At 40.4% G+C, this 26950-nt stretch overlaps 2 protein-coding genes across 7 annotated transcripts in view; both read left to right on the top strand.

The window, feature by feature from the left end:
* The first annotated feature begins 805 nt into the window (after positions 1 to 805).
* On the top strand, positions 806 to 8192 carry zgc:153738 (dynein regulatory complex protein 11). Of its 4 annotated transcripts, none has more exons than XM_023954133.2 (19): positions 806 to 983; positions 1746 to 2073; positions 2146 to 2265; positions 2466 to 2642; positions 2731 to 2802; positions 2973 to 3178; positions 3257 to 3341; positions 3427 to 3537; positions 3682 to 3754; positions 4028 to 4134; positions 4265 to 4351; positions 4441 to 4502; positions 4606 to 4688; positions 6357 to 6464; positions 6544 to 6743; positions 7219 to 7305; positions 7408 to 7585; positions 7665 to 7903; positions 7982 to 8192. In XM_023954133.2, exons 2-19 carry the CDS (start codon positions 1867 to 1869, stop codon positions 8087 to 8089), a joined length of 2310 nt encoding a protein of 769 aa, XP_023809901.1. In that variant the 5' UTR covers positions 806 to 983; positions 1746 to 1866; the 3' UTR covers positions 8090 to 8192. The 4 variants fall into 4 exon arrangements, 3 of the variants coding, with proteins under 3 accessions (XP_023809901.1, XP_023809900.1, XP_078802654.1); XR_013655720.1 differs by having other exon boundaries at positions 909 to 1111; positions 7412 to 7585; XM_023954132.2 differs by having other exon boundaries at positions 909 to 1111.
* A 1487-nt stretch (positions 8193 to 9679) lies between these two features.
* Positions 9680 to 26950, top strand: part of obscna (obscurin, cytoskeletal calmodulin and titin-interacting RhoGEF a) — a 56003-nt gene continuing 38732 nt past the window's right edge. For all 3 annotated transcript variants that reach the window (XM_020702275.3, XM_020702274.3, XM_020702272.3), the window contains exons 1-21: positions 9680 to 9918; positions 12687 to 12783; positions 12870 to 13136; positions 13416 to 13577; positions 15198 to 15302; positions 15396 to 15662; positions 15755 to 16024; positions 18350 to 18616; positions 18699 to 18962; positions 19061 to 19327; positions 19443 to 19712; positions 19808 to 20074; positions 23378 to 23644; positions 23797 to 24069; positions 24145 to 24408; positions 24507 to 24773; positions 25127 to 25393; positions 25476 to 25745; positions 25840 to 26106; positions 26182 to 26448; positions 26539 to 26805. In XM_020702275.3, coding sequence (XP_020557934.1) covers positions 12747 to 12783; positions 12870 to 13136; positions 13416 to 13577; positions 15198 to 15302; positions 15396 to 15662; positions 15755 to 16024; positions 18350 to 18616; positions 18699 to 18962; positions 19061 to 19327; positions 19443 to 19712; positions 19808 to 20074; positions 23378 to 23644; positions 23797 to 24069; positions 24145 to 24408; positions 24507 to 24773; positions 25127 to 25393; positions 25476 to 25745; positions 25840 to 26106; positions 26182 to 26448; positions 26539 to 26805 — 4852 coding nt within the window. In that variant the 5' untranslated portion in view covers positions 9680 to 9918; positions 12687 to 12746. The remainder of the gene's footprint in view (positions 9919 to 12686; positions 12784 to 12869; positions 13137 to 13415; positions 13578 to 15197; positions 15303 to 15395; positions 15663 to 15754; positions 16025 to 18349; positions 18617 to 18698; positions 18963 to 19060; positions 19328 to 19442; positions 19713 to 19807; positions 20075 to 23377; positions 23645 to 23796; positions 24070 to 24144; positions 24409 to 24506; positions 24774 to 25126; positions 25394 to 25475; positions 25746 to 25839; positions 26107 to 26181; positions 26449 to 26538; positions 26806 to 26950) is intronic.

The raw sequence follows: 26950 nt of genomic DNA, 5'->3' as shown, positions 1-26950 counted from the left end.
CGTCTCACTGAAGTATAGCGCTCTCTTTTGTTTTCCACGCGTTTCCATGGTGACTCCGGAAATCGGCGATCCATTGAAATGTCTTTACTTGCCGTGCACGCGCATTAACCCAGGGTTACCAAGTCGAGCGTAAGAGTAAGCAAGTTCAGGCGGATTTCAGCCAGAGTTCAGGGTTAAAGTCAGGGTAGTTTAAACGTGCTTTATGGAATAGCCCCCTGGTCTATTCGTCACAAACACACAGAATGCTGCACATAAAAATGAGATGGTCAAAAAAATAATGTAGCTTATAATAAGTTATACTTGAGTTCAGACTTTTTTTTGTTATTGTTGTGGTGTTTGGTTGCTTTTTTCAGTCGCTTTTGAATGTCCAACCATTTTGAAATTTTATCTTTTATCAATATGACCAATAACAACTTGAAAGTCTTTTTTAATTTCTTTTGGATATTTAGAAAATATGTTTAAATCGAGTTAGCAAAATAAATCAACAAAAGTAGTTTTTCTTTCTTTCTTATCACATTAATGGAACTCTGTTCTTTTCTTCTTTCTCTTATTGTTTGGAAACCGCGCACGGTCCGACTCACTACCGCCTCTAGAGGTAGAACTTGGAACTGTCACTTACCAGCCAGAATTATTATCATTAATTATTATTAAAAAAAATCGAATCTTGTCTGTCTTGAAAAAAATCACTAACAGTGAATAGTAATAAAACATAGTAATTAACAATAGTAATAACAATAGTAATAAATGATGCTAAAAAAACACACGAGGTTGTCAAAAACTTTTAAAAATGCTGACTAGCTACGCCTACAGTTTAATCAATAACAGGAGATGAGTCGCTGCCGTTTGGTGTGTTTGCGTTGAGTGTCGGCTCCGTCATTAAATGCAATGTCTACTTTGGAATAAGAAGAGTAATAGGACACCAGAAACAAAACGGAAGTAAACAAAGATGAAGCGGGACGGGGCTCCGCGCGGCTGTTACCATGGTAACGACTTCGCAAACTTTAAGGGGTTTTTGTTTTCGCTCGTTCAGCGGTTCAAGGCCTGCTTTACTTTTTTAAGGGACTACATGCGAAAAATATTTTTCTTCTGGAAACAGAAAGATGTCACAAAGGTAACCCGTCCTGAATTTATTTACTGGGAACGTATACTTATTTATTAATTTGGGCGTCACAACCGTTAGGTTGCGTGGCAAATCTCTTAATATGAACAAAAATAATGTTATGTACCAGAAGAAATTCAGATAACGTTTAAATACACAAAGGGTGTGTTTACCCTAAACACACACACGCACACAGTTATTTAGAAGACAAATTGAATAGGACTCTCGAGTTGTTCGTAAATCATAAAAAAATGTCGTAAACTACATCACAAAACAGGAGGTTAATGTGACTGGAAAACAGAATTTATTGACTTAAACGTTACTAAAACATAAATGATGCTTTATTAATACAATTTAAACCAATTTTTTTATAATATTGGCCCCACAGTTTGTTAACATCTGCAACAACTATTAGTTAAATGTTGCTTATGTGTTAAGATTAGCATGCTTTTATTTTGTTGGGGTTTATAAATTTACTATTTGTGACAAGAAACTTTCACCAATAATTATTTCCCGTCTTCTCCGACAAAAGGTTTTTTTTAAAGTCATATTTATTTTATTCCCAGTGTTATTTGAGTGCAAACATGTTTATCACATCTAAATCTAAATCTGGGTTTTGTGATTTTGTTGTGGTCTTTTGTTTCAGGGCATACAACGATCTCTGGGCGGATGCTCAGTTAGAGTTGAGTCGTCTTTTAGCTGAAGAGCAACCCGCAGAGCAACCTCAACCTCAGAAAGACAGGGTGGTGTTCTTCCAGAGGCTGGCCATGCTGTATGTCCGCTATATCCAAATCCTCAGGAAGCTCCAGAAAGCTCATGAATTGATAATTCACCCTCAGAAGAGGCGAGCAATTCGGAAAGTAATTGACAGTGTCATGGGGAGGGTGGTGGAGCTGAAAAATGAAATGGTGGAAAAGGAGTTTTTGGAGTACCACTACATGGACGATATTCTTCATGACATGAAGCTCACACCAGTAAGTTTCATTTAAAACGGACACAAACGCAATTGCAAGTAATTAAGACCTATTTTATCATCCTTTTTTTAGGACAAACTTGAGATCCCCTTACCGCAATATTTTCCTAATGATCACAGTAAAGAAGTTCAGGAGCGAAAGGCAATGCTGATGAAAATCTTCAAGATGGTGGAGGCCACTGAAAGTCTTGAAGTGAGTCAAAAAATAGCTACATAAAATAGTCCATCTTCCTGAAATCATCTTACCTTAGTTGAAAAAATACAAACATCAACAAAAAAAATTCCCTTTTTACAAGTAAAATCGAATTTCTTAGTGTTTTATGTCAACGTAAGTTCATGACAATTGGAGGAATTTGGTTTCTTTTGTTGACTATTTCAAAAATGTCCCTACAGCCATCAACAGAAAAAGAGATGACGCAAGAGGAGGCTATCAGGGTTATTCAAGTGGCAGAGAGGGCACGACAGGGGCGGATGAGGTCCAAGTTGTATGAAGAAAGTCGAGAGGCCAGCTTGAGGAGCACAAATGCGGGAACAGAGAGCACCGAGCTGGCTGCTATCTGCATTCAAAAGGTCATAAATATGCAGCAAACATGCTTTCCTTGTACAGGAGAGCCATCCTACCATGCTTAAGTGCTGTACTGTGGTTGAACATGTGCAGGTTTGGAGGGGCTACATACAAAGGAAAAAGACCAAAATTGAGCGAGTTAAAGAACTGATAGCTTTAGGAATGGTGAGCTGTTTTTCTATCAAAACCATCAATAAATATTGACACAATGAAACATTAAATAATGTTTATCTTTGTGTTCTATAAAGTGGATTCTTTTTTAAACTTGATTACCTTTCCTTAATAGCCAATTTTCATATTTTAGGTTATTATTTATTGATTTATTGATTTTTGAGGTCATGGATCCAAAGTATCTTGCTCCAAGCCCGGCAGAAGTCGCTCTCCTAGCTGCGGAGGCTTGCACCCGGCTGAAACAGCAGGAACACGAAGCGGCCTACCAGAAGGCTGTTGTGGCCGTCACAAATCAGCTGCGAGAGATGGAGGGCAACAACATGAGCAACACCCTGAAAAGCCAAGTCCGGGAGTGGTTCTTCAAATGCCGGCAAGTTGGCAGAGTAATTTTTTCGAGCCATTACACGGGACTCTCATCTTTAATAATGTCAGCATTTTTCTTTTGAAGTAATGTCACAGGGTCATTTCCAGACTACCCAGACGAGGAGGATGGAGGCTCTGCCTTCATTTTTGCTGAGAAGAGTCCTCAGCAGGTTTAACACGTTTTTTTTTTTTTTTTTACAAATATATATATTATGGATAGTTCTTAGATATCCATGTTGGTTGTAATGTTTGGAGGTGTTGGAAGAAATAGCAGCAAAAGAAGACGAAGCTTCCAGCAACAAATCCAGAGGGAAAGAGGAGCAGAAAGAAAAAAGAAAACCGGACAAGAAGATGATTGATGAGCAAGTAAGTGGACACAGCTGGATGTTTTTTTTTTAGAAGATAATAATTAATACAGTGTGTTTGAAATATGTAAATAAAAAAAAAAAGTAAAATTTTATAGAGATATTGCCTGTTTAACAGTTGTGATAATGTAACTCTGGAGTGCAGGAGGAGGCCGGGCTAAAGATGCATCCATCTGCTTTTCTGTCAGATTTGGAAGCAGCGGATAAAACTTTTAATGGTAAGTTTTGGAAGGTCAAGTGTGGCTTTTTTTTTCAGGCTCTCTTATTATGGGATGTTGATCCGTTTTTTTCTGTTCTATAAAGACAGCTGATCTATAATTTATGGATTTACAAAGAAGTTTGTTATTTTTACTTGCAAAACCAGAGTGGGAACACGGTGAAACTTTGAGACTTGTTTTTCCAACATAACTAAGTATTGAATGGTAATGTTTTAGGACATACTTTTAAAGTAGATTGACCTGTTTTAAAAAAAACATTTTTTACATCCCAAGATTTCTGGAGTAGCCGTGATGAAACCGAAAACTTCAGCCAGAAACATGATGTGGAGTTGATCAAGGAGGAGAAGAGGAAGGTTGTTGAAGATGAAATCCGAGTGCAGGTATTTTTTTTAACTACTGATCCCACAGGATTTATTAAAAAAAAAAAAAAGACATGACGCTTCTAAAAGCAAACATCTGTCAGTTTGTGGTAAAGTTTTCTCTTACTATTATGTGTTTTTTTTGCTCCAGGTTGATGAGCAGATGAGACAAGAGCTGGCTGAGCTGAAGCTTTCTGTGGACAAGGACAAGGGAGGCAAAACCAAAGCAAACACAAAGGTATTACGCATTTATCCAGATTTAAGATGTGACTTACAATCACATGAATCCTCTGATGGGATTCATGATTGCTTTCATTTGCTTCTCAGAAGAAGAAAGGCTCCAAGAGCGGGAAGAAAAAGAAAAAGGAAAAGGATCTGACAGCTGATAGGTGAAATCACAGTCTTAACAGCACAGAAGGGATTTTCAGCAAAAAAATGGAGTTGAAAGAAACCTTTTAAGTTGTTGAAACAGAACATGTTTTCTTCTGCCAGGACTCTTGAATCTCTGTGTCAGGAGTTGGTGGAACAGGGTTTGCTGAAACAACCAAATGATGTAAGGCTACAAGATTTTTTGGGTAGGAAACCTATTTCTTAATCTCACTTCACAAATGTTTGGGTTTCTTTCTGTATTAGTTTTCTAATTTCACCAGACTAGATCCCATCTATAGGTTTCTATAGGTTATTGCAACATTCAGAAACACATCAAATAATCAATTCAAATGACAAATACGACTTATGCTTAATATTACTCTTTGGAAACAAAATTAATCCAACTTCCAACAAACATTTTGTGTTAAATAAAAAAATTTTGCTTTGTGAAATGTCGCCATAAATACCAGGCAAAAATAATGTAAGTAGTTCAATTTCTGTCTGACTTTAAATTTAAACGTATACGTTTTTAAGCTGTTAAAAAGGGTTACAGGCCATAAAACAGCAGGTTGACTGAAGTATCTTGGCCTGGATTTTGCTCAACATTTTGGGACTAAACTGTAGAAAGCAAAGAAGAAAAGTGTTGATCCTACTTTTATATTTTTTAAATTTCTTAATGTTGCTGCCATCAGGAAGTCAGTACAAGAACAGTTTTCACAAATCTTTCATCCATTCTACTTTGATTATTTGAAAATTACAATTCATTTGATTAGTGTTTACCAGATTTCTTAATAATTGATCAAATCTATATGCAGATATTTCAAAATAAATGTTGCTGTTCGCCTTTCAGCATATCCCATCAGGGGCCACATGTGGGAATCACAGGCTTATGGCGATGTCATTTTTTATGGGAGCTGGTAAAAAAAAAAGTTCAACAAAAATAAAGTAATACAAATAAAAACGCAGTATTTTAGTCAGTTTAGTTTACAATTTAAAGTTCAGTCTTTGTACAAAGGTCATGTAAACAGCAAAATAAAGGTTGTAGTGGACTAAAGAATACATCAGATCATCAAATGATAAACAGCTAATCTGTATTTAACCAGGAGAAGTTATATGGGTATTTTATTGAGTAGAAATGACAGAAATGATTGAAATAAAATCATCTTTTGTTTGCTTGGCACAGATACAGTGGTAAAGTGCTGCCATCTACTGGTTTATCATTGTAAAACACCTGTGAGAAATGCCACACTTGTTTACTTAATCAGCTTAATTATTTTTAAACTAAAAAGTCATTTAACATATCAAAGTACAAAGGATTTTATTTTGTGAATTGACGGTGTTTTTACAGTTTGTACATTTCCATAAAGAAAAACCATCCAGTGAAATTCTTGTTGATGTTGCAGTTCATACAAGAGAGTCGAAATAAAACGGTCCAAAGCGTTCCAAAATTAAGAATCTTTTCTTTAACCTCTTAACCCTTGTGCTATCCTAGGCACTTTAACTTTGGGGGTGGGGTCATCTAGACCCACTTTGTGATCTTCACTGGTGTCCATGGATTACATGAAATCCTGTCCACCTTTATCCACCTTTGTCATGGTAGGGACAACACGTCAATGTAAGGGTGGGGTCATAGGATAGCACAAGGGTTGAGACATGAGCTAATCATTGAGCTAACTCTCTGCACACTTAGTCACAGGGGTTTAGTTACGCAGAATGTAACTACTGTGGAACTAAAACCCCAAATGTGAGGTCCACGCATCTGGACGCCAAGTCATAAGAGGTTGAAAAGCTTGTTTCAGAAATGCTTCACTTGTCTCACGCGTGTGAGTTATTGTACATAAAAAAGCTGTTTCGGTTTCATGTCCCGCCCTCAGGTGATTTTAATTACCTTGGAACCACTCTGAGACAAAACGACATTGAGCCCATGCCCTCTTTGTCGGATGTACGGCAAGTTATCTCCCTGTACGCCATTTTACCATTAGGTATGGCAGTGTCTCGTTACACGCTTAAATACAAATATCTATCCATTTGTTTGTGGCTCAAGATGAGTGTGGTTTTCAGGCTCTCAGGTGGTTCATGAGAAGGCTCCTTTGATCAAGTCCATCCTTCTGGTTGGACCTGAAGGTGCGGGCAAGAAGATGTTGGTGCACGCCGTGTGCCAGGAGACCGGCGCCACCCTGTTTGATCTCTCCCCCCTGAACACGGCGGGGAAGTACCCAGGGAAGAGCGGCCTCGCCATGATGGTTCATGTGGTGTTTAAGGTGAGACGTTTCATTCAGAAGCCAGTGTTTTTTCCAGGATGTGAACATCTGCCAAGGGGGAGAAAAGTTGTCTGCTCTTAAAAAAAATCTGTCTTTTTTCTCAACATCTACATTCAAATGTTAAAAAAGGTCTTGGTTCTTCAAATGGAAATAAAGGAGAGCCTAACCTGTGTTGGAACTGTTTTCAGAGTTGTGATATCTGCCTACAGCCTCAAATTTTAATTACAATGTTACAAACACAGCGAGTTTGTATGCTGAACAATAAATACTAGTCTCTTTAGAAATAATAGAAAGGGAGCACATGATTAAAATAGTCCAGATGTAAAAAGACTAAAACGACCAGAGAAAAAACCCAGAACGGCTCCTTAATCACTGTTATGTGTTGTAGAGAACATCACAACAAACCGAGCTGCCAAATCATTTAGTCCAGTCGAGAAAAACGGTTTTAGGCTTTCTATACCTCCATATGTTGCAGGTTGCAAGACTTCTGCAGCCTTCAGTGATATGGATTGGAGATGCTGAAAAAATGTTCTACAAAAAGGTTCCTAAGGAAGAAAAGGAGGTACAATCAAGCACAAAGAAAAACGAAACACAGAGTAATTGGTTGTTAAATCGATCATTTGCCTTTTGAATGTGTTTTTGACTGATTTCTTTATGTGAAAAGTTAGATCCGAAGAGGTTAAAGAAAGATTTGCCAAAGTCCCTCAAACTGATTAAAGGAGAAGACCGTGTCCTAATCATCGGAACGACTGAAGACCCCATGAGTGCTGACATCAAGTCAATGTGTAAAATGTACAACAAAATCCTCCTCATTCCAAGACCGGACTATGGCTCGAGATACAGTAAGAAGAATTCTCCCAGTAGGACTACTTTTCAGCCAGCATGGTCGTCTGTGCAGTGGGTAACTTTCTTTAATCTTAGTCATGTGGAAGGAACTGATCAATCAGAAAGGAGGGGAGACAACCAAGGCTTTGGACCTCAGCTCGCTTGCAAAGATATCCGATGGCTACACCCCGGGTCACATGGTCAAAGCAATCCAGAGTGTGGTGACAGAGCGCCGCATCCGCCAGCAGGGAAGCAGACCGCTAACTGCTGCGGAGTTTGTTGCCCCTTTAGCCAGGATTGACCCCGTTTTTCAGGAACAGGAGGAAGCCCTGAAAGTAACACCACACAACAAAAATGCAATTGTTTCTTGTTTGCTTGCTTGTTGCTTCACTCATGTCCTTTGTGTGTTTTAGAATTGGTACGCAAAGACACCGCTGGGAAGAAAAAGAGTTAAAGCTGCCACCGGAAAGGAAGAGGAACAGCCGCCAGTTAAAGGCAAAGGTGCAAAGAAGAAGACTTAGACATTATTATATCTGCTTTTCCACATGTTTGAGTGTTTTCTACTGAGGTTGGCAGTCTCCTCTCACTTGAGCTGACTTAATAAACTATATTTAATACATTAAACTGTGGATACAGCCATTAATCAGTCATGAACCACCATTTCTTTTTAAGCCACTCAATGCTAAATAATAAAAAAAAACTGTACAACCTGGATCACTTTCTTCAAACATTTTTACTGGTAGAAAAGATGAAGTCAATGGAGATCTGGAACACAGGAAGTGTGCAGACAGAGGGACGGGGGAGGGGGGGGGGTTCCAAACATAGTTTCAGGGGCTTAGCTGTAGCTTTCAGCTGTTTTGTCGACTTCTTAAATCACCCAACAGATCCTCACATTGCTGTGTTTTTTTTTTTACCATTACTCTATTTTTAGAATACACCATGTTACTCAGAAGACCAAACTCCATCGCTGAGCATCTTTGGATAATATTTATGTCCAAGTTCTCAATGAAAAACAGCAACCTTTCTTGAATTTTGCAAAAACTCATTCCTTTATCCACGCTTTATTCTGATCTATGTAGAAAGCCACTCATCGAATAGTAAAGCACGACCAGACACACATTTGTGAATTGAGACTTGGGTCACCGTTCTCCTTTCAGTGACGACAGGTTGTTTTGGTGTGACATTAGGACTCCACAGAGATTATCCCGTCGATAGAGTTTCACTGGACTTAGGAGAGCTTCGCCACACGTGGAGCTGCCCATCAAACTGAGCGGTGCACAATGCTGTCCAATGCTGGCTTTGTTCCGTCTAGATGAAGGAATAACCCAAACTAAAACCATTGTGGAAAAGATTAGTGCAGAAGGCGGATCAGAGCTGGCCTTAGCCACTTTCTTCAGTACTTCAGTTACTTTAAATGGTTTACTATTAGTACTGATAGCAGATGTTTCAGGGATTTATTTAATACGTAACTGAATCTAGGAAATTTCTACAGGAAAGTGAAAGTTTGTGAGTACTTTCAGCTTCAGAAACACTGATGATGATCCAGAGAAAGAGGAGAATCACATGACCTAATCTGTCCCGACCTTTAAGGTGGGCTGGAAACTCCCCTTAGAGATTCTAAGGCTTTGATGTTTCTAACCTGAGGTTTTGATCAGTGACAGATATTAAGCAGAGAGGTTAAGAGCCTGTTAATAAACGGGCTGAAAACCATCATTTTGTAGTTTCATTTTAAGAACAACAGCTGTTTTCCAACACAAAACCTGTATTTCAAATCAAACCCACCTTTATTTAATTTAAAAAAAGCACTTGTCATGCTTTGAGCTCCTCAAAGTGCTTTAGTTACAAGTAAACATTTAAATGAATATTTTAATTAAAATCAACCCACCCCTTTGCCCTCCCCTTGATTGACACACATACTGTGTTTTAAAGCAAATTCCATCTGAGAAAAACCCTTATACACCTCAAATTTGTTGAATACATTGAGATAATGGAATGGCTCCATTGATGCATGTTGCCTCACACCGACAAACCCAAAGCTATCTTTGCTCTCACATTGACAGAGTGCTATTTTGGATGATAGTATGTGGGGAGAGATATGTCAGCTGTTCGGTACTGTCCTCCATCACAGCAAGAAAAGAGGAGAGCGCTTCGCTCTGTCAACTTTGGGGATTGGGATGTTGGGAGCTACAAATGCATGCATTTTATTGGCTAAACACTTCAAGTAAAATCTTAAATAAAAAGCAAAGAAAAACCTGGACACTGCCAAGAAGGATTATCTGTATTATTTTATGTGAATTTGTTTCTTGCAAGAGGAGGGGATGCAAGGGACTGTTTTAGCTTTAAGTTAAAGGTAAGTAATTCAATGCAAACTGTCTGGTGTGTTTCTGACAATGTTGTCTATCAGAGAGGCATTTATATGGTGAAATAGAACATAATTATTTCACAAAATAAAAAATTTGAGTTTTTTGCTCTCCTCGAGCACCAGCTTTACTTTCCATGTTATTCTGGTCTTCATAATAAGACTGAATTATACATATACGAGAAATAGGAAATGATATCAACTTTCCCACCTCCAGGACACAGTAATGATTGTGGGAGGAGCTTTACCTCGTGTTTAATGGCTTACTAGTGTCTCATTGGTTTGACAGTCAGACTTTTGTTTTCTTTTTCAAAGCTTGAAATGTTTGTGTGGTGAGAAAATGCAGTCTGGGTCTAAAACGGTGAGCTGAGCTCAGCTGAGTGAGGTGAAGACTGGCATGTTTTCACTGAGATGAAAGAGTGACAACACGGTCATCTACTTTAATGTGTCACTTTCAAAACAAAAGTTTTAGTGTGAGTAAAACTTTTCACTGTTCTGTGGTCCTGTGCGGTTCTTTTTCACACATTTTTTTTACACTTAACAATTGTATTTATGCTTTGCCCTTTTTGTCTAGGGGATGCAGAGGACTATAACAGATAGTCTCTCTAGAAATGATAAAGAACAAACAATAACTAGAAGAGGTGAAGCAAAAAGGCTTTAGGGCCAAAACAACATGACCCTAAAACAAAACCCCTACCTATTTAATCCAAGAAACGTCTTACTTTAATTCAATTTAAATCCATTCAGTTTTATTTATATAACCCAATATTACAACACAGTTGTCTCAACGGGCTTCACTAATTGTACAAAACATAAAATCAGTTATAAAATACATTAGCTGATTGCTAAACTAAACAGACTAAAGTGAACTGGGCATCCCTGCCACTAGACCCTCCTTCTCGGAGTGGAATTACTTCTAAAAAGAACCTGGTTCCAGGAAAAAAAAGAAGAAACCTCAGAGATGTCCACATGAAGGAGTGATCCTCTCCCAGGGGACGGGAAGGGAAGGCGATGTACCAGGACTGTTAAAGAAGAATTAGCTTATCTAACTTTACAACTACAACGTTTGAATAGTGTAGCAGATGGACTTCATCCAGATAGAGCTAGGGTCAGATAGCAAGCCAGAGGTGAAGTCCATCATGGCCAAGGACAGGAGCAAAGACGAGCCAACTGGAATCTGGAATTACTCCCACTAACTCCGGAGGGGAGTGGGAAAGAGGGACAGTACATGAATCGCACTGCACCAAACAGAGAACTAAATGATAAATAAATGATCAAGAATAGAGGAGGAGAGGAGAAGTAGATGAGAATAGAGGACAGAACCCCAGTGCACCATACTTTCTCCAGCTTCTAACTTCTAGCAGCCTGGTAACAACTAATTGTTATTGCTATTAGAATTAATGGCACTTATAGCAAATGGTAATAATGACAATGATGGAAAAACTACATTTTTTGCATGAGAAAATCTACATTTTCATGTCAATATTGATACAATATAGTATTAATCTAAGCAGGGGAAATGTCTGATTGCATGTTCTACCAAACTGACTTCAATTTCCCTCCTGGTTATGAAGCAATGTGACCACAGCAACAATGAAAGCAAAGACTCCTCCGCTCGTGTAGTAATGATGGGAATTCTGTCTCTTTTTATAGAGAATTGTCTCTTCTGGCTCAGCTCACTGAAAAGAACCGACCCTTTCGGCTCCCAATCAGCTCTTCAGATTGCTTTAATTTACTTTGAACAATAATATAAAGTTATACTGACTGAAAATGTATATTTAACACAGATTATTGGAAAATAATATTTACTTAATTTACCTTTTCCTATTTTATCACGATTATGACAGATGAGGCTGTGCCTCACCTGACCGCACGTCACTGCACTCATCCCTGCTCACACTACACAAAATGGGCCAATACACAAAAACCCCACCGAGAGAACACTGCAAGGCACAGGAGTTTGCTCAAAACAGGTCAAACTTCAAGTAGCAAAGAGAGCCACACTGAATGAAGACATGCTGCAGCAGAGCAGCCTTCTTCAGTGCTTTAAAGGCTGCCTCTATCAGCTCTGGTCCAATGAGAAAAAAAAAAAAGCCACACCTTTCATGCATCACACCAGAAAGTGATCAGACACAAATACACAAAGATCCACATAAAACACAGAGGTCCCACTCTGACACAAAAAAAGTACAAAATAATAACAGAACAAACAGAAAAGCAAAACTATTGCAGCCACAGCCGTAACAGTATTTTGCTTACAACGACTGATGTTCTTTTTATCTAAAAATTATTTAATTATAACTTCTTGTTTTTCATGTCTGAATGGTAGACTTTTTATGAAGTATTTTTTTATTTGTTTAGTCATTTCATTAAATGCATTAAAACAAGTATTGTTTTGATGCATTTTTTTATTCGGTTCTTTATGAATTTAACCACTGACATTATTTTTATGTTTTAGTATTATTATTACGTTAAAAATATTTTTGTATCTTCATATTTAATTAATCCTGAGGGAACTTGCAAGTATCCTCAGGATTAATAAAGTCCTCTATCTATCTATCGATCCATCCATCCATCCATCCATCCATCCATCCATCCATCCATCCATCCATCCATCCATCCATCCATCCATCCATCCATCCATCCATCCATCCATGTTTTAGACTAGTGGGAAAAGTTAATGTCTTTACAGCTTCATAACAGGATTATTATGTGTTATCATTTGATAAATTGTCACATTTTTTCTGTTGCATCTGCAGCCTGCCACTTGTGGCAGCAAACAAACATTAACTTCTCACCCTGAGAGACAAGCAGCAAATATGGGAGACAAATTTGGAAGAAAAGTAGCTGCTGCAAGTAAGTCGGCTTTCCATGAGCTACGTTAATAATGATCTTTAAGGAAGCAAAAGGTTGTTGTGCCGCTAATGTTCGGTGTGTTACAGTGAACCGTCTGCAAGTGGTGAAGGGCCTGGAGGATGTGGAGGTGTCCGAGTGTGAGAGCTGTTCCTTTGAGGTGACCCTTAACCTGGCTTACATAGAAGGCATCTGGATGAAGGATGGGGTGCAGGTTAAGTCAAAGCCCAACTGTCGCATCAGCACACATGGGAAGAAGCACGCCCTTGTTCTGAGCCGGGTGGCTTTGGGAGATACTGGCTTGTTCTCCTTTCATGCCGATGGCATTCAGACCTCAGGCCGGCTCAGTGTCAAAGGTAAAGTCAGATTGCATTCTAATTACTTCCCATCATCAGGTCTTTAGATGGCTTATGGCCGCTCTCTACTATTTCTTACTGTAAACCAAGTTTTTAACTTAAAATTGCTAAATAAAAAATGCATGAAAACCTTATCATCTAAGCTATGGAAAAAAAACCAAAACATTCATGGAATGGGCTGAAGGAATGCGAAATGCTTCAGGAAATGCGGAGAAATGTTCATCTGATTTCAGCACATCTTAGTCAGGTGAGACTCATAGATTGGATGTTTCCTGTCAGCCAGAGACATTCACATTTTGAAAGAGCTGGAAGACGTGGACACCATTGAGCGGCAGCCTGTTACGTTTTTGTGTGAAGTCAACCAAGAGGACGTGGACAGTCGGTGGTACCATGACGACTGCCGGATTCGATCCGGAGACAATATTAAAATCAGACATCAGGGTGAGGATGTAAATCAAATACACGAGTGGCGTTGTGTGGTCTGCATGCCTACCCTCCTTTGACCCGACCTTTCCCCTTTCCCCACTTTCCCCTTCTGCTCATGTCCTCCATGGTCAGAGCTGCACGTGACAAATCCACTTATTTCAAAAGGTTTCTCTGTTGATTTTACCATAGCAACCATTTTATTTTTTTGGTCGGCTGGTGTTGACAAAGAGGTCTGTCATTTTTAGAAGAATCTGTAACAGTAATCTTTTGTCTTTTCTTGGCAACAGAGGCTTAACCGTGCCCACATATCTGATATATTCATATCATATGTTATAACATTTTGTTCAGCATGAGCAAAGGATTTGTTTAACATTTTCACAGTAATTCAGTAAAAATGTGAAAGCAACAGGGAAATGCCCCTTTTAGGAGCCCACCACACTAGCGACGTTCCAAATCTACAAATTTCAAAACCAATATTGTTTCACCCCAAGTAGCTTCCCATGGTCTTTGAGGAATTTATAAGGGGCGTTGATTAAAATCCCTCTGAGGAGTTTTGTTTTGTAGAAGGTACTGAAAGTGATTTTTTTAAGGAAATATCAAGATAGTGGCCTTTTCTCGAGGTCAAAGATCAATGAATCTTCGATTGTGGTTGTAGACTTAAGCTGGCAACCTGTGTGTAAATTTTGGAGAAGATTGCTTGAACAAAAGTTTTCTTATCCCATATGTTGCAAAAATATGAAAATCACCAAAAAAGAAAAGCCAGTGTGCATCGATGCTTACTAGATTGAGGAATATAGACCACAATGCATTGCGTTTGACCAATTTTAGAAAAAATAAATTATTCAAATATATTTTCCGTCTTAAACCATCAACGTTTTCACTATCAGAAAACAGTGGACTCATAAATAGTCATCATAAAATACTCGTATTTCCCTTTTATGAAATCAGTGACATCACATTTGCCATTTTTAAATAAAAACATAATGAACATGGTGTCCGAATTACTTTTACAATCCAGGGCACTAAATAGTCATGCACTTTAAAGTTTTTTAGTGGTTAGGAAATAGAAAGGGAATTCTGACTTAGATAGCCTGAATTCACACTGCCATAACACGGCAGTTCTATCTTGATCCATTTAAACCGAAATTTAGAAGAATCTGGTTTACTGAGGCCAAGCTGAGGTCCTGTGACCATCCCATAATATTTTTCAAACTTCTGTTGGAATGTATTTTGGTTTAGTTAGTGGATTTTTTTTTTTTATTGTTTTCAAAATTTGAACAATTTGAACACAAAAACATTTGAACAGTTTAAGCATCAAGTATCAAAAATATTAGTTAGTGGATTTTTAAATATTTTTGAGCCCCATAAAAGCCTTAGGACCGATTCCTTTTTTTGACGGTTTCTACAGCTGTAGGGGTTGTTCACTATGATAAAAAAAATCATTTTGACGTAGTATGTGCATGTAAATCTTGGTGAGTTTTTGAGTATGTGGCGGGAGTGAAAATTTTTGCTTAAAAGCCCAGTAAGAAAGAATTAAACAATCTGGTCTTTGCAGTCCAGAACTAAAGCAGGCCAGCAGGTCTTCTTCTGACTATTTAAATTTTTATTTTAACATTTGCTTTAATTTGTCTTCAGGTACATCTCACACTCTGTTTTTCAAGTCTGTTCGACCAGAACATGCAGGACAGATCCGATTCACTGCAGAGCGGGTCTCATCCCATGCAACTCTGACTGTAACAGGTGAGCCAGCCACCAGACACCTGACATCAAGCAAAATGTCCTGGATTTATGTATGTTGTTGAAAGAAACTAAATCTAACTTTTGTTTCTTTAGAGCTCCCAGTCCAAATAACACGTCCCCTCAGGGTCAAGATTGCCATGTATCATCATCGAGGCCTGCTAGAGTGCCAGGTGTCACGGCCAAATGCTCAGGTCAGGTGGTACAAGAACAGGAAGGAGCTCCTCCCCTCCAAGAAGTATCAGCTCATCAGTCAAGATATCTACAGACAGCTGACCATCGAAGATGTGTGTTCCTCAGATGAAGACACCTACACATGTGATGCAGGAGATGACGAAACATCATGTCAGCTTCTAGTGGAGGGTAACATACTTACTAATATAGGATTGACCTGTTTCAAGAAGCAAATGTTCAGACAGCACACTTAGTAATGTGTGGCTCTATTGTTCCTGCAGAACAGGCTATCTCTATAGTACAGAAGATGAAATCGATGGAGGTGATGGAGCCACAGCCGGCACTATTCCAGGTAGAAACAAACCTGAAGTCTGGAAGGCCCCCCCGGTGGACTTTGAATGGGGAAGTGCTGGCGCCCTGTGCAGCGGTCAACATTGGCAGAGACGGAACTCTCCATAGCCTCTGCTTCACAAGCACAGACAGCTCCATGTCCGGGCCTGTGGTGTTTGTGGCCGGGAAGAGCCGCTCCACCGCTCAGCTTATGGTGAAAGGTGACTCCAACAATCCTCTTCTAACACAATGGATAGAAGATGACTTTATGTGACAAATATAAGAAGTGGACATTCAATATGTTTCAACATAAAGTGACATTAAACTTTGTTAGAAACATGACTGTTTGTTGACCTAAGCCTTAGTCACAGCTGTCCTCATGGGCGGATAAGGCAGGTGAAAAATTGGCAAACCTGTACGGGGCACACAGCTGGCCCACATGAAAGTGATCGTAGAGCGCTCAGTGAGCCTTTAAAAGGAAAATGTTTATGCACGTAATATTTGAATGGGCATATAATAAACACTTAAACCACGTGGAAGGGTAGATAAGAGTGAAATAGGTGAGACGCAGACGTGTCGTACAGATTTTCTCTGTGGACTGCGCAAGAAAGCCCATTGTTGCTGTTCAAGTGATAAGTATGCACTCTTTGCTTTTAGCCTGACTGTTAGAAATGAAAAAAATAAAATAGACAGAGTGTAGTTTGTGTGGGCATCTTACAGCTTCCTCAGCCTGCCTGGGAAAGTTTATGCCAGGGTCCTGGAGAGGAGAGTCCATCTGATAGTTGAACCTCAGATTCAGGAATAACAATGCGGTTTCTGGTCGTTGAACAGTGGACGAGCTCTACTAGCTCCACACCCTATTTAGGGTGCTGGAGGGTTCGTGGGAGTTCGCTCATCCAGTCCACAAGTGTTTTGTGGATCTGGAGAAGGTGCTTGATCGCGTCCACTGTAGAGGGTCTGGGAGTATGGAGTCCGGGGAGTCTTACCGAGGGCTGTCCGGTCTCTGTATGACCTGAGCAGGAGCTTGGTTTGCGTAGCCGGCAGTAAGTCAGGCCTGTTCTTGGTGTACTTTGGACTCTGGCAGGGCTGCCCTTTATCAGCGGTTCTGTTCATAGTCTTTTGGACAGAATTTCTAGGGACTGGAGGGAGTCTGGTTTGAAGAAAACAGGAATTCCTCTCTGCTCTTTGCAGATGATGTTATCCTGTTGGTTTCATCAAGCCAGGACCTGCAGTGTGCATTGTGGCAGTTTGCGGCCAAGTGTGAAGCGGCTGAGATGAGGGTCACCAATTTCCAACTCTGAAGCCATGGTTCTCGACCAGGGAAAGGTAGTTTGCCCTCGTTGGGTGGGTAGAGTGCTCCTGCCCCAAGTTTAAATATCTTGTGGTCTTGTTCATGAGTGACAGCGTGAGATTGACAGGTGGATTGGTACAGCGTCCAATGTTATGCTGTCGCTGTACCGGTCCATTGAGGTGAAGAGAAAGTTGAGTCAAAAAGCAAAGCTCTCAATTTACCGGTCCATCTTCCTTACAATACTCACCTATGGTCATGAGCTCTGGGTCATGACTAAAAGAATGATGTCCTGAGTACAAGAAGTTGAAATGAGATTTCTCCATTGTGTGACTGGGTGCTCCTTTAAAGATAGGGTGAGAAGCTCGGCCACCCAGAGAAAGCTTGGATTAGAGCCGCTGCTTCTCTATATCCAGAGCACCCAGGTGAGGTGGCTTGGGGATCAGATTCAGATACCCCCTAGAAACCTCCCTGGGGAGGTGTTCTGTGCATGTCCATTACTGGGTGGAAGCCCTCGGGAAGACCCAGGACACGCTGGAGAGACCACGTTTCTCGGCTGGCCTGGGAACTTCTCTGGGCCCCCCCAGAGGAGCTGGAAGAACCGGCTGGGGAGAGGTAAGTCTGGGCATCTTTGCTTAGACTGCTGCACCGGCGACCCGGCGGAAAAAGATGGATGGATCCTACGGGTGTAGCACAGCATTTACTTATCATCTGCCCGCCCTATGCTTCTGTGTGTGGTCAGAAAGGGACCAATTGTGCACTTTACTAATGACCAGAGTGTGCTGTATGACAACATTACCCATATGTCATAAGTGCATGTAATTCACATTGTCTTTACAAATACTTCATAATATAAAAACTACACACCCAAAAATGGTACGGTCCATTTTCCTGATGTCCCTTGAGGTGTCTGAACAATCCTGCAAAAGACAAACAAGCACTCATTTTAAACTGATTGTCTCTACGACCCTCCATGGGCCTGGAAAACCTAAAAAACTTCCAGTCAACCCTGAAGAAACTATGGTTCCTTAGTTTCTTCACGCCCTCTTTAAGATTTGGGTTGTTAAGCACTAGGAGTCACTTTTTTAAGCCACTGTTATGCAAACCTCTCTAAAAATATCTCACATCTCTGTCTTTGTTCCTGCCATCAAATTGAGTCGGTGAATTCAATAATTCAAAAATTGCGGACTTGGGCCCCTTTTGAATTCATTTTAGTGTTGATTTTGTTTTGAAAGTGTTGCTTGTGTCCCCTCTTTAGAGAGACCTCTTCAGGTTGTGCACCACATGGATGACGTGGAGGCAAAGGAGAACAGCTCTGTGACTCTGAGCTGCGAGTTTTTCCCCTCTCCCAGGGTGGTGCGCTGGTTTAGAGGTCGTACACCTCTAAAAATTTCAAACAAGTATAGCGTAAAGAGAGAAGGGACACGAGCAGAGCTGACAATTCACGGCCTGACAGGGATGGATGCAGGACAGTATCGTTGCACAGCCGGAGGCTCCCAGAGCGCAGCACAGGTGAAGGTAGAAGGTCGGTTGAAGATGCCTCAAAACCTAAACATGTTCTGCTACTGCATTTTACTATTCTCATTTAATTTTTTTTTATTTTTAAGTGAAAACTCTGAAGATGGTCAAACATCTCAAGCCAGTAGACATCGAGGAAGACGGCATTGCCACTTTCTCATGTGAACTTAACTATGTGGTTGCCAATGTGGAGTGGCTCCTCAACAACATTCGGCTTTATTCCAATGCCACCAGCAGGATCCAGCACATGGGAACGATGCACAGCCTCATTCTGAAGAAGCTGCGACCTCAAGAAAGCAGGATCACTGTCAGAGCTGGCCTTCTCACAGAGACAACCACCCTTAAGGTCAAAGGTAAGAAGTTAAATGCTCTTATCCACATGAGGATATTTTTACTTGACCGTTAGCTTTTGTGAAAACCATTAAATATTGTGAGTTCATGACAACCACAGAGCGCCCAGCAGTGTTCCTCAAGTCTTTGGAGGATGCAATTGGAGAGGAGCAAGGAGAAGTTTGTTTGCATTGTGAAGTTTCCAAAGATTCAGTGACCCCTGTTTGGAAGAAAGACGGGATGGTTTTGACGGCCGATGATAAACATGAACTTCTGCAGTTTGGAAAGTCAATGGCACTAATCATTCACTCACTAACCAAGGCCGATGCTGGACAATACACCTGCGACCTTGGCACCAGTCAGTCCAAGGCTAAAGTGGTGGTACATGGTGAGCTTAAAAAAAGAAATGCACTCATGTAGATTCAATTTTTGATCAATAATTTCAGTTGGAAGACCTTCTTTCACACGTTTTCCGGTTTCTTCATTTAACTTCAATTTTTTAGACCTACACATCACCATAGTTCAGCGTCTTAAGACAACAACAATCCTTGAAGGAGAAAGCTGCACTTTTGAGTCTCATCTCTCCCATGATCTTGAAGACGAGCCCTTCTGGACCATCAATGGGCAGCAGGTGGCCATCAACGGCCGCATTCAACTTATCAACAATGACCGAATATATAAGATGACCATCAGAGAGGCTTTACTCACTGATGCTGGAGAAGTTGTTTTCACCATTAAAGATATAAGCTGTAGGACCATGTTGTTTGTAAAAGGTAAACTTTGTGTTTCAGTACCGTTGCACAATCGGTTAAAAAGAAATTAGCGTTTATGCAAAAAAAAAATATTGTTGCATTTTGTCTTTTGGTAGAGAAACCAGTGCACATTTTTCGGGAACTTCAAAATGTCAAAGCTGTGCCTGGAGAGGATGCAGAGCTAAACTGTGAAATCACCAAACAAGGAGTTTCTATACGCTGGTTGAAAAATGGGCGCCTTCTCAAACAAAGTCCCAAGTATGACATGAGTGTGGAGAAGAACCTGGCGCGGCTGGTGGTCAAGAACGTGAGCATCAGAGACTCTGGAGAGTACTGCTGTGAGGCTGAGGGCATCGCCTCCCGTGCCAAGCTGGACATCAGAGGTACTTGTCCCAGTTTTTATCACAATTTACAGTATATCACTTCATTTATACATCTGATAGTGAAAATGAACAGATAGACATCGCTGATAAACCTATGCATTATTTAAACATTTTTATTGCAAAATTCATGATGTAGGAAATTAATCATCTACTCCCTGAAAGTGGAGCATTAGATTGGAAAGCGCAGCCAAATTTCGGAATCAATTTACTGTAGATTCAGAACTTTATGACTAGATGAATTTATTTATTTTTAAATCTGTTTTTCTCAGTTCTTGAACAGTTGTAACCCTTAAATTAAAAATCACATAAACAACTACGATCATCTTTTAAATGTGATAATGCCATTTTTTGCCAAAAGAGAGAAAGACAACTTGAGTCGTTTCTAAGTCATAATTTCTGCAGAGCAGCAGTTGTTCCTTAGAAATTGCATCTAAGGCAGGGGTGTCAAACTCATTTTGGTTCGGGGGCCACATTCAACCCGTCTGATCTCAAGTGGGCCGGACCAGTAGCGTAAAGACAAAATAAAGCTTTATTCTTGTTTTTTTACCTAATTGGAAAACATGCCTCAACCAACATGGTAGCCTAATCATTTCTTATTACACATTCATTCACAGAGGCCAATGGATCTTAAATAAAAATTCATTTCACTTTAAAAAATATTGGTTTGTTCAATTTTATACAGACTGAATATTTTAAATCTGAGACTGAAGCAATCCTGATAAATTCAAGAGGGGCTACAGAAAAAAATGAAACATCTTCCTAAAATGTAAACGTCCAAACGATGACAAAATTACACCAAATTAAACTTGCAAACATTTGTGAACATAAGAGTTTGGAGTTAACCTCTTTTCTCTCCTGAAACTTCACCCGTCCATAGATATCAGGATTCAAATCCTGTGCAGAAACACATTTACTGTCATTCAAGTGTGCAAAACACAATGAAATGTCCATTATTATTATCATTCATTATTATAAGAATCTTTTCCTGGTTTCTGCCTGAATTTTGTGGCAACACCTGCCTTCTTCCTGACCTTTGATAGGGCGCCATCAGTGACCAAAATTACTTCATGTGACCAGTTCACTTCAAAATTGTCCAGCGCAGTAACTAAAGAGCTGACCATGTCATCAGTTGTTGTGTCCATCAACTCCAGAAACTCCACTGTGACGGTCTCTTCAACACCTTTAATAAATATGCACAGCTGTACATATCTGTGATGTTGGTGCTTTCATCAATAGTGACTGAAAATACAATAAATGACTGGATTCCTTCATATATGGCTGCCCATGTTTCCTCAGAGATGTTGGATCTGGAGTCGTAATTCTTGACAGACTCATGTTTAACCCTTGTGCTATCTTAGATGACCCCACCCTTATTTTTCAATTTCAATTTTATTTGTATAGCCCAAAATAACAACAACAGTCATCTCGATGGGCTTCATATTGACGTGTTCTCCCTACCATGACAAAGGTGGATAAAGGTGGAAAGATTTCCTGTAATCCATGGACACCAGTGAAGATCACAAATCATTGAAGAAAAAAGGTTCAGCGCACTGTCTAGTGGGTCTAGATGACCCAACTTCCAATGTTAAAGTGCCTTGGATAGCACAAGGTTTACGGTTGACTGCTTTTTGGGGCACAAGACTTCTGCAGCCTTCAGCATTTTTCAATAAGTTCACCATCAGAAAATGGATTGGATGTTTGCTCCAACTTGTTTGCAATAAGGTAGCTAGCTTTCACTGCTCTATCACTGACATCACGGCTGCAGTAAATCCAGATGTTATTCATCGGTCCAGTTAATAGTTGCTAAATCGTTTTTTTCTTGACTGCAAATGGTGAAACCTTTCTTTGTGGAGAGTCTCATAGCTGAATGTTATATTCTTGGAGAATCTGTTGATGACATACCAAGCATGCAGGTTTGCATTCAGCTCCGTGAACAAATAAAACTGTCCATTTCTCCTGGAAAGCTCAGCACTTCACTTCAACCTTTTTTTTCTTTTTGACAACATTTCGGTCATTAGGGTGTCACTACTGATCATCCTTCAGTGGTGAGGCTCACAGGGAACCAAACTACTGCCTACCCAGACACAGAACTGTTAGGTTTCGTTTTTGGCACATGCAGTTATGTCACATATGTCAAACTCAAGGCCCGGGGGCCAGATGTGGCCCTCCATGTCATTTTATGTGGCCCCCGAGAGCTTAAAAGTTTTTGATTTCTTAAAATAAAAAATAAAAATTGGTGTGTATTTATATATATCTAAGGGGAATCTGCCTTGAAATATGGGATTGGGCAACTATACATTAGGACTTAAACACTGTCCATATAATCTAACCTGACAGAATCTAATTTAAAAGGATTTATGCTAGAGTAACAAGCAAACATGTGTTTTCTATGCAACTGTAATTGTCACTTTCAAAAGTTATAATAAATAAATAAATTAGTTGTTTAACATTAAGGAGTAGTTACATGTATCTTTCATTACATCTAGTTACATATATAAGATATATCCGGCCCTTTGAGGACAGCAGCTATACTGATGTGGCCCTCGGTGGAAATGAGTTTGACACCCCTGAGTTATGTTGTTTCACCTTTTAAGCTTTTCCTTTGCTCCCCCTAGTGGCGGTATTGCGCATTTCGGTTATTTCTTTAGAAAATCATAACTCGCCACAGGAATGGACCAGAAACTTGCTTTCTTTTTTAAACATGCTTATGATTTTTACTCTTCATGTGTGGGCCGGACTAAACCACCTGGCGGGCGGATATATATACCGTAATTAAAAAACAAGAAAAGTATTTTTTTAGAGAAAATTTGCTTTGAGGGACTTCTTACATTGACATCCTTTAAACTGAGATCAATTTAATTTTTAATTAAATTAAATCCAATTTTGTGAAAGCTTATCTGTGAAGTTAACTACATGAAATCAAACAATACATTATTTACAAGCTGAGGAAAAACACTTAGAAAAAGCCACTTCATGATTCATGATGTTCACAGAAACTTTACTGAAATTTTACTGAAACTTTAGGAAAGTTTCATACCCTAAACTGCTTTTGTGCTTCAGCTTCTCTGACACCCTGAAAATGTCTCTGGTATTTTCCACCTAAATTATTTATCAGAAAATCAAAGTTCACAAATAAAAGAATGAAAATGTTGCAGATTTTAAAACTGTTGAGTTGATGCTGAACTGATTTAAACCAAACCATTGATAAGGCTTTGCTTTTCGAAGTAATCTTTCAGTCTAGAACACCAAATCTTTTTCACAGAAATATTGATCCCAGTCTCCTAAACTCTGCTTTTGCTTCAGAACTCCAGCACACATTTGCGAGGGAGCTGAGAGACACTCGAGCCGAGGAGAAGGGTAAGGTGACCCTGGAGTGTGAGACCTGGCGGCCTGCCAAACGCGTGACTTGGCTCAAAGGCATGGTGGAGCTGAGGTCTGGGAGGAAGTATGTCATCAGGCAGAAAGGAGTAGTGCTATCCCTAACCATCACCTGTCTGGAGCCATCCGACACAGATATTTACATGTGTGACGTTGGTACCATGCAGAGCCGGGCACAGCTGACAGTGCAGGGTGAGGTCACTGGGTTGTGAGTGTGGCATTGTTTTTGTCATCTCAGGAATAAATACAACAACTTAATGTGAACACTAAATGGTATTGAGCATGTGAAAAAGAATGCACATAAACATTATGGTATTTAATGTTTCTGTTTTGTTTTTTCCCAGGCCAGAAAGTTTTGATCTTAGAAGAGCTGGAAGATGCAGAGTGTCTCGAGGGTGACACAGTCACGTTTAAATGTCGAATTTGTCCCCATGATTACGCTGGGGTCAAGTGGTACCTGGATGAGACTCTGCTTTACACCAATGAGCTCAATGAGATCAAGATGATCACAGGAGGCTACCACACGCTAACGTTTACTCAGCTTGCACGCAAAGACACAGGAACTATTTCCTTTTCAGCCGGAGACAAAAGATCCTATGCCTCACTGCTGGTCAGAGGTGAGGATTGGACCTTCCTGGGATTTTGTTAAACAACATTTTCTTTTAGAGTCAACCATCTTTTTGTGCTTTTAGAAAGACGCCCCACTATTACTAAGGCTCTGGAGGACTGTGAAGCCGTTGAAGGAGGTGGCTTGATTTTGTCGTGTGTGACCTCTAAGCCGTGTCACATCCTGTGGTACAAAGACGGATGCCTGATGTGGAATTCCTCCAGATACTTTGCCAGTCGCTCAGGATGTGAGGCTCGGCTGACTATTCGGGAGGTCTGCAGCACAGATGCTGGGGTGTACGAGTGCAGCGCTGGATCTGTCACAACTACGGCAGTGGTCACAGTCAAAGGTATAAAAGTAATCTGCTTTTTCAAAATCCTGCTAAGCAGCACTATGAGTTAAAGTGGACTTTACCTGCAGAAAAACATCCCCTGTTGTGTTTTTAAGCCATTCCTGCAGAGTTCACCCAGCCTCTATCTACAATGGAAGCCAGAGAAGGAGAAACAATAACTTTAATGTGCGAGTACTCTTTGCCTGGGGTCCAGTATCAATGGAGGAAAGGTTTCGAGATGATCAGACCTACAGACAGATTTGTCATGAAACAGAGGAAGACAGTTATTTCTCTGACAATCAAAGCCCTGAGGCTGGAGGACTCAGGGGAGTACAGATGTCAGTGCAGAGAACACCACACAACAGCAAACCTGAAAGTACAGGGTATGTTTCAAAGGAGTGTTTCTTTTTTCAGTATTACACAAACTTTTTCTTTTTTTGCATAAAAATTTGTCAGAAAGAAGAATAAAAAATTTCCCTCACAAACTCATTCAGGCTAAAACAGTTTTATCCTCCTGACTACAAGAGAAAGAGAAATTCTGTCAAAGTTTGTTTGAATCCAAAAAACTACAACTCCCAGAGCCGCAGCCCTTCACATTTTGTATCAATCACTGAATCACTGAAACCCCCCAACTGTCCCCTGTAGATGCCAAAAGAAGTTAATGCATTTTACAGACATTTTGTCAGTATTCACATCAAACATGCACATTTCTTAAGTCCAATCTTTGGTTTTCCAGCGATTCCAATCACATTCACCAAACATCTAAAGAACCTGCAGGCTGAGGAAGGTAGTAGTGTCATCCTGCGTTGTGAGATTTCCAAACCTGGAGTACCACTAGAATGGAGAAAGGAGCAGGAACTCTTAAGGAACGGTGTGAAGTTTCAGATAAGGAGAAGAGAGACAACCCAGGAGCTCCTGATATGGAGGCCTGTGCCAGAGGACAGTGGACTCTACAGCTGTGTTTGTGCTAATCAGATGACTTCGGCTACCGTTAAGATCAGTGGTAGGTGAACTCGGATGCCGAGCCAGAATCATACGTTAATCGGAACTTTAAACCTAATCTGCGCTTGTAAATGGCTTCTTAGCTCTACCAGTAACTTTCAAGCAAAAGTTGAGGAACATGTCGATTGAGGAGGGAAGCACCGCAACGTTACGCTGTGAGCTGTCTAAACCTGGACACAGTGCAGAGTGGAGGAAACGAGGGAATGAAGTGATCCGGAATGGAGATAAGTACCACATTAAGCAGTCAGACATGCTTTTTACCCTGAAGATTTTCAATGTGACTCTGGAGGACAGTGATGTCTACACGTGCACTTGTGGGGATACTGAGACTTCTGCTACTCTAACAGTTAATGGTAATGTGAAGGTTGCACGTTTGTGTCAAAGTAGACCATTTATGCCATCTTCTTTGAGTTCTGCTCATAACTTCACCTTCTCTTCATTTTTAAGCCCTTCCCATTAAATTCAATCAAAAGCTGAAGAACGTTCAAGTGGAGGAGGGTCACAACATCCAACTGCTCTGTCAGATCTCCATACCTGGTGCTCCAGTGGAGTGGAGGATGGGAGGAGAGCCACTAGAGAACGGAGAAAAGTACCAGATAAAGCAAAGAGATGGCCTCCTGGAGCTGACGATCAATAATGCTGTACCAGAGGACAGTGGCATCTACAGCTGTGTGTGCAGGGACCAGAAAACAAAAGCCACTGTTAAAGTTGTTGGTACGTCCGTCGTTTGCTGCGTGGTGAGCCTGTGGTGAGCTTTTCACTAAAACACACTTGTGTGTGTTTGCGCAGCGGTTCCTGCCTCATTCAAGGTGCCGCTTAAAAGTCAGGAAGCTGAAGAAGGGAAAAGTGTCACATTAGTTTGTGAACTGTCAAAGTCAGGGGTTCGTGTTCAGTGGCTGAGGAATGGAGTGGCGCTGTCTGAGGAGGAAAAGTACGAGATGAAGCTTGACGGAAAGAAAGCTCTGATGACCATCATGAATGTGCAGCCAGAAGATGCCGGAAGGTACAGCTGCATTGTGGGAGATGAGAAAACCACGGCGGAAATTCGAGTGAAACGTAATTGTTTTTTTCTAAATATTGTTTAACATGAAGAGGTTTAAAAAGAACAGTTTAATAGTTTTTTCCTTCTGATTACAATCTCAATAGCACTTCCTGTCACCTTCGAACGGGGGATCCAGAGCCTGGTGGTAATAGAAGGAGACTGTGGGACTTTTTGCTGCGAACTCTCCAAACCTGGAGCTCCAGTGCAGTGGAGAAAAAGTAAAGTCATCTTGAAGCCTGGAGAGAAATATGACATGAAGCAGGAGGGCCGTCTCACTCAACTTTTCATCAACAACGTTGAGGAAAGTGATGCTGGCAAATACACCTGCAAGACCAAAGACAGCCTATCGACAGCTGAGCTCATCGTTCAAGGTGAAAAAGTCTTCTCTTTAGCTTCTTTCTACTTTTCTAAGATTAATCAGTTCATAAATCCATCTTCTCCGATCCTCTGTTCTCTTGAAATCTGTTTAACGTGTACTCTGCAGCGTCACCTGCGCGCCGACGCCAGAGAGGTCAG

Source organism: Oryzias latipes, chromosome 4, assembly GCF_053564925.1.
Source record: "Oryzias latipes strain Hd-rR chromosome 4, Olatipes_Hd-rR_3.1".
Taxonomy (NCBI): Eukaryota; Metazoa; Chordata; class Actinopteri; order Beloniformes; family Adrianichthyidae; genus Oryzias; species Oryzias latipes.
This window is presented reverse-complemented; position numbering and strand designations above follow the sequence as displayed.